This window comes from Notothenia coriiceps, unplaced genomic scaffold, assembly GCF_000735185.1.
Source record: "Notothenia coriiceps isolate Sejong01 unplaced genomic scaffold, NC01 NC01_scaffold00032942, whole genome shotgun sequence".
Classification (NCBI taxonomy): Eukaryota; Metazoa; Chordata; class Actinopteri; order Perciformes; family Nototheniidae; genus Notothenia; species Notothenia coriiceps.
In genome coordinates, this window is record NW_011365643.1 from 523765 (window position 1) to 530392 (window position 6628).

At 40.0% G+C, this 6628-nt stretch overlaps 1 protein-coding gene across 1 annotated transcript in view; it reads left to right on the forward strand.

Annotated features, from left to right (window-relative positions):
- Positions 1 to 538: 538 nt before the first annotated feature.
- The window catches only part of klhdc3 (kelch domain containing 3), a 28795-nt gene continuing 22705 nt past the window's right edge, over positions 539 to 6628 (forward strand). Inside the window, exons 1-5 of the mRNA XM_010789485.1 lie at positions 539 to 626; positions 2302 to 2543; positions 4369 to 4545; positions 4762 to 4877; positions 4971 to 5042. Of these exons, the coding sequence (XP_010787787.1) occupies positions 2390 to 2543; positions 4369 to 4545; positions 4762 to 4877; positions 4971 to 5042 (519 nt within the window). The 5' untranslated portion in view covers positions 539 to 626; positions 2302 to 2389. The remainder of the gene's footprint in view (positions 627 to 2301; positions 2544 to 4368; positions 4546 to 4761; positions 4878 to 4970; positions 5043 to 6628) is intronic.

The window sequence follows — 6628 nt, forward strand, 5'->3', positions numbered from 1 at the left end:
GATAAAATGCTTTGTGAATACGGCCCCAGGTTTATACTGTACGTTTATCCGAGAACGCTAGGGAGGTCTTGACCGCTAGGTTGGGAACCATTGTGTTAAACTCCATATTTGTAACCTACTGAAAGTAGGTAATAGGCCCCTAGGACCCCAAACATTACAGGTTCACATTGCATCCAGTGGTTCTTCGTCAGGCCAATTTATCAGCAGACAAGTATCTGTAGGCTTTTGGAATAGCAGGAATATACAGGTGTAACGGTGTAACATCGCCGTATTCAAGGTTCCCAGTAAGCCATGACAGTTTGAAAGTGAACCAACATGTTTAATAACCAGGGTCTTAAAATCAAAGGCATGATTATTTCACAAATATTTAAAATGTATGTAGGCCTACCTATTCATTTATTTTGAAAAATATGAAAGCCATGTTGTTTTGTCAAATTGTAAATTGAAGAAGAAGAAGAAGAAGAAGAAGAAGAAGAAGAAGAAGAAGAAGAAGAAGAAGAAACAATAACAATAACATCTGCCTCCGACAGAGGGTGATATCGGACGCCTCCCCTCACGAGGGAGTCTGTAGGGGCTCCCAGTGTGGACAGCACAGCTTGTTTAACCACAACTGACTCGACCTGAAGGTAGCTAACTATATTCTTACATTCATACTGCTGTCTGATAGCTAACCACTTTGCAATTTAAAAGGTTTCAAATAAACGCCTCTGTGTTAACTCCTGCCGGCTGCTTTTAATAATTTCAAGTTAGCTAGCTAGAAGCTAAATTAGGTAGCTCCTCCACGTTAGCTTTAGCCTAGCTATCCACATATTTCCCCCTGTATGGTTGGGTATTAAGGAGCTGGATACAGTAACACTATTTTAGTTTCATGGTTGTTAAAGTTGCTGTTATGAAACGACCCTGTCGGTCAGTCGCTGTCGCTCACAGGTGTGTGTCTATTCCTGTCTTAAAGCTAGCTAACGTCAGCTAGCTAGTGTATGAGGCTTGGCTGGACCCTAGTAACCATGTTAATGCTCAATGTCACCGGCTCAGGATTAGCTTTTATCCATAAACTATCTGTGAGCTCACAATATGCATTGAATAACGACACCTTATAACTAGTTAAGCACCAATCCTACCGTATATTAGCCTTTTCTTATTCTCAACAAAGCCACTGTAGTCAAATGATGCCATGGATAGTCATCTGATAACAACAGTATATGTTTTACTGTATAAGGAGGGGGTATAAACAGCTTGCCAATAGGTGTGCCCCTCTTCTCAAAATCTACACTACAAGGATTCAGAGCTAAAGTGAAAATATTGGATAAAGCCGGTTTACAGCAACAAAGATGAGGCAATGTTGCCTTTTGTAGTGTTCTGTCATTTCAGAAGTCACGGTAGCCTACTCCATGTGGGGCTTTTACTGCATCCTCCAAAACAAATGGTCCAAAAAGTGGGGGTAAACCCATTAATCTAATGAAGTCCCAACCCATATTTTCCTGTTGCCTGCATGTGGCCTGTGCTGCTCCTCGTGATTATGTTCAATGGTCTTCTCCTGGGAGTTTATTTTGAGTGCAAAAAGGTTAGAGGTCAGTGAGTAAGTCATTGAGTCATTGAGACAGAATTAGCAGGGGTACATAGGGTTTAGCAACACTTTCACTTGCTTTCTTCAAGACATATGAGTATTGAGTGACAGTTTACCTGAACATTTAGACCTTTTTGCAGCAAATTAGTTTTGATATGCAGTTGTCAATTGTGTGTGGAATTAATAAGAAGTTGGCATTGAACCACATACCTTTTTTAGATTTGCTTTTTTTCAGTGTTCTCCTTAGTTTTCTATGAATATTTGTGATGATAGCCAATTGACAGTTTAATCCTTGCTCTTTTACTTTAATAGATAAGTACCACACTGACTTTATTACACTTAAATAAATAACCTTGTAAACTATATACTAATGTTAAAGTAAGATCACTGACCCTGATACTTTCTAATGGTGTTATATATTTATTGGTATAGCCCATAAGGGGTGCATATTTTCATGTACATGATTCTATTTTTGAACGTTTGTAGTGCAGTGGGAGGTTACAGGGATGAGAGTTACCAGAAAGAAAGAGGAGTGGTACGTGTAGATCTAATCACTTCTTAAAATACCCTGCCAGATAAAACGGGGGCTTGTGAGCCTGTCAGCAACAGCAGAGCAGAGCTGAACAACTTTAACCCCAAGAAGACAAACAGTTGCCCTTTTTCTTGCCCTCAATTGCCCCTCCTGGTTTTCCCCACTGTTCTCCGCAGAGTGCAACTCCTTGTTTTTCTGGTTGCAGGTTTCAATGTTGTTGGCTTGATGGGATCCAGGCGGGGGACAAAGTGATGGTCTAAGGACTGGCAGTCACACAGGTGCTTGCGCGTGGGATGTTTCGCTGGTCGGTGCACCTGGAAGGAGGGCCGCGGAGAGTCAACCATGCTGCTGTGGCGGTGGGGCACAAAGTGTTCTCCTTTGGAGGCTACTGCTCCGGGGAGGACTACGAGACTCTGCGTCAGATTGACGTGCATGTCTTCAACACAGGTAGGTGGTGAATATACATTTTAAAGGTCACCTATTATGCAAAATCCACTTTTTCATGTCTTTTATACAAAAACATGTGTCCCCTCTGTGTAAAGAGATTCTGAACCTTTCAGGAAAACATTTTTGCTGACTTTTTGTCCTGATCCATTTATATAGAAACCTGTCTGAAAATGAGCTGATCAGATTTTGGCCACTTTATGATGTCATAATGATGTTTTGGCTTGTGTAACCATTAGCCAATAATCAACCAAGGTAACCTAGAGCACCATTTTAGTTTTTTTTAACCAAATATCTCACAGTGGGGCGTTGGGAGTGGCTCCATATTTTCATCTAAAGTACCAGACAGAGAATCAGCACTTTTGAAACAGGGCTGAAACAGAGGGGATTATGGGATGCTACAATGCACGATCTGTTGGGTATTTTGAGCCAAACACTTCAGAGACACTTTTGTATATATCCGAGACCTATAATATATTGATGAAAAATAGTATAATAGGAAAACTTTAAGAGATCAGGTTGGTTGTAGATTTTGTGGAAAAGCTTAGAATTGAGGTAAGTACAAGTATTGTCTTGTTTTCTCTTGTTCTTACTGACAGAAAAATAACTATTTTGAGAACGCAGTAATAGCCATTTGCAGTTTTATGTCCCAAAAAACAACAGTTAATACAAAATGGATAAATTCTGCAGTTCTCAGGAGAACTGTGACATGTTAATGAAAAGAGTTGGAATATGACATCAGAACCATACTTGAACTCCAGTATACATATTTATGTAAATATCTGCTGTTTCTGTTTGTATGCTACATTAGGCAGGCGAGAAGTCGTTCTCCTCAAATGCCCTGTATTCTCTGTAGTGATAAATGAAATAGGAAAATAATACTTTTTCCAACTATGATGCAAAGATTAGAGTGTTAGAGGGTTTGTTGAACCTCACCACTTTAACGTTAACTTATCACAGCTGGCAACTCTAACCGAAGCATTCCATTGCGGTGTGTGGTGTTTTCTCCGTTAGTTGTTTTTCAGTTGCTTTCTCACAAACAGGTGTTTATTTAAATGGGCTCTTGCTTTTATAAAACAGCTCCATTTTTTTCCTTGTAACCCATTTTATATATTTGTTTTCCTTTGTGTGGTCAGCCACCTGCTTTAGGTTTGTGCATCTTCCTAAAGAAACTTGAGCCTACCTGCCACTGCTGTACCATAAAAGATCTGTGGCACCAAACTTTTGATAAAGATGCCTTTTTCCTGATTGAAATGGAAAGAAGAGAACCTTTTAATTTTGTGTTGTCTATTATGTTGTCACCTGCGCTGTGCTCCTTCCCTTCGATGTATATTTTACATCGGAGCCTTCTGTCTTCCATAGTCCTTTTGATTTATATTTTTACCTTTTTCTTTAACTCAAAAAATAATAACTGGCAAGTAAGATGTTTGGATTAAATTGCGATATTTTACACTATCTTTCAGTATGTCTAACTTTACAAAACGTTGAAAGAGCACACGCTTTTAAGAGCTTAGTGTAATGCCACTAGTGACGTTTGTTTTAGTTTCTATTGCATAAGTATCTCCCAATTGTTCTACTAACTGTTATTGCTTCTTATATCTTTTTATTCCTTTTCACACGTCCTGTAGGTTACCGTTGTATTGCGGTATTTTTATTTTAGTTACTTTTGCTTCGGCATTATAGCTTGTCTGGAGTTAAAATTGGCATATATTATCATTTATTTAGATGAAATGTCTCTGCATTTAAGGTTGTTCTTTCCGAAGCACCAACATAAAATGAGCATGTTACTTATCAATATTTAACAAATACAGTTTTCTTTGTATTTCAGTGTCTTTGCGCTGGATGAAGCTGCCTCCAGTGAGGACGTTGGGACATGAACGTGCCCGTGAAGTGCCATATATGCGTTATGGCCACACAGCTGTGTTGCTGGATGATACTATCTACCTCTGGGGGGGCCGTAACGACACAGAGGGGGCCTGCAATGTGCTTTATGCCTTTGATGTCAGTAAGTAAACCTGTATATAACTCACAGAGTAAGTGTTACCTTGAGATACACCTGTTGGATGGTTACAGCCATGATGGCAAGAGAGAAAACAGTTTTGACATCTGGGAGCTGTAACACCTACTATTGAACATCGAAAAGTGTTATGCCAGTACTGTAAAATGAGAGGTCCCTCAACAGAGTGCTTAGAGTTAATCTAAAGTGCTTCCCCCTTTATAGACAGCCACAGATGGTTCACACCCAAGGTTTCAGGGACTGTTCCAGGGGCGAGGGATGGCCACTCGTCCTGTGTCCTGAAGAAGGCTATGTATATATTTGGAGGATATGAACAGCTGGTGAGTCTTCATCACTCTAGTCTACACTGCTGTACTTTCTGTCTAAATGGTCTAACATTATTTAATTAATCTCCACTGCATTTGTTTTTTAAGGCTGACTGCTTCTCCAATGACATCCACAAGCTGGACACCACCGAAATGGTGTGGTCGTTAATTAATGCCAGGGTGAGTAAACCTCATTTAAAACAAATCTTCCTGTACAGAGAATGTCTTGCATTGACTGTTCGATTCCAAATAAGGGTGGACGAAAAGCACATACTCAAAGAAACATAAAGCTAGACTGGCAACACGCTCAGTTACATTCAAAGCACTGCTGGAAATCAGCAACCCATTGGGTGTTACTGGTGTTGGCAGTTCTGCTACACAAGCACTCAGGGGTCAGATTGACCGGGTACAAAGGCTCTGCAGTGTAATGCTGCTCTCTGGTAGATGGCCAAGTGTAAAAAGCCTCAAAGAGGATTATACACAGTCCCCTTTTGGGAAATGCCATTTGTCATTTGTGTAGTCAGTCAACCTGCACATGTGTTGAACTCTTCTGAAGTACATATTGGAGATAGACACTAGTGCCTAGGGCCACTTTGGACTGGTGGAAGTAGGACTTTCTCCACCGGTCCCTCACTTTCAAATGGTTTTATGATAAAGGAGATTACACTTTGGTGCTTACAGATTGATTTGAGCATGTGACTGAGTCCATTTCTCCTGCCTGTTCTCAGCTTGGATTCCTTTTTGGATGACAAAACGTGCTGTGATTTTATCATGACTTTTTTTCTGTCAAATTGACTGTTTCTACAAGATTTCATTTTCCCCCTGCTGTGCTATTTATAAAACAAGTTTAGGAGCCTTCTTGCTTGCATAGCATTTGTGAAAGACAATGGCAACACATTCTGAAAAGGAAGGCATGTGAAAAGCTTAACCGTGGCTATAGGCCAGCTGAATGCATAGGGAGTAGAGGCTTGCCTTTGTGACATTACATTACATTGCATTTAGCTGACACTTTTATCCAAAGAAAATTACAATAAGTGCATTCGACCAAGAAGATACAAACTTGAAGAAAACAGAATCATATAAGTACATCAGGTTTCATAGAGCCAAAACATTTCAAGTGCTACTCAACTGGGTTTAGATAAGCCAGTCCTTTATTAGTATATACAGTGGGGCAAAAAAGTATTTAGTCAGCCACCAATTGTGCAAGTTCTCCCACTTAAAAAGATGAGAGAGGCCTGTAATTTTCATCCTAGGTACACTTCAACTATGAGAGGCAAAATGAGAAAAAAAAAAAAATCCAGAAAATCACATTGTCTGATTTTTAAAGAATTTATTTGCAAATTATGGTGGAAAATAAGTATTTGGTCAATAACAAACAAACAAGATTTCTGGCTCTCACAGACCTGTAACTTCTTCTTTAAGAGCCTCCTCTGTCCTCCACTTGTTAACTGTATTAATGGCACCTGTTTGATCTCGTTATCAGTATAAAAGACACCTGTCCACAACCTCAAACAGTCACACTCCAAACTCCACTATGGCCAAGACCAAAGAGCTGTCAAAGGACACCAGAAACAAAATTGTAGACCTGCACCAGGCTGGGAAAACTGAATCTGCAATAGGTAAGCAGCTTGGTGTGAAGAAATCAACTGTGGGAGCAATTATTAGAAAATGGAAGACATACAAGACCACTGATAATCTCCCTCGATCTGGGGCTCCATGCAAGATCTCACCCCGTGGGGTCAAAATGGTCACAAGAACGGTGAGCA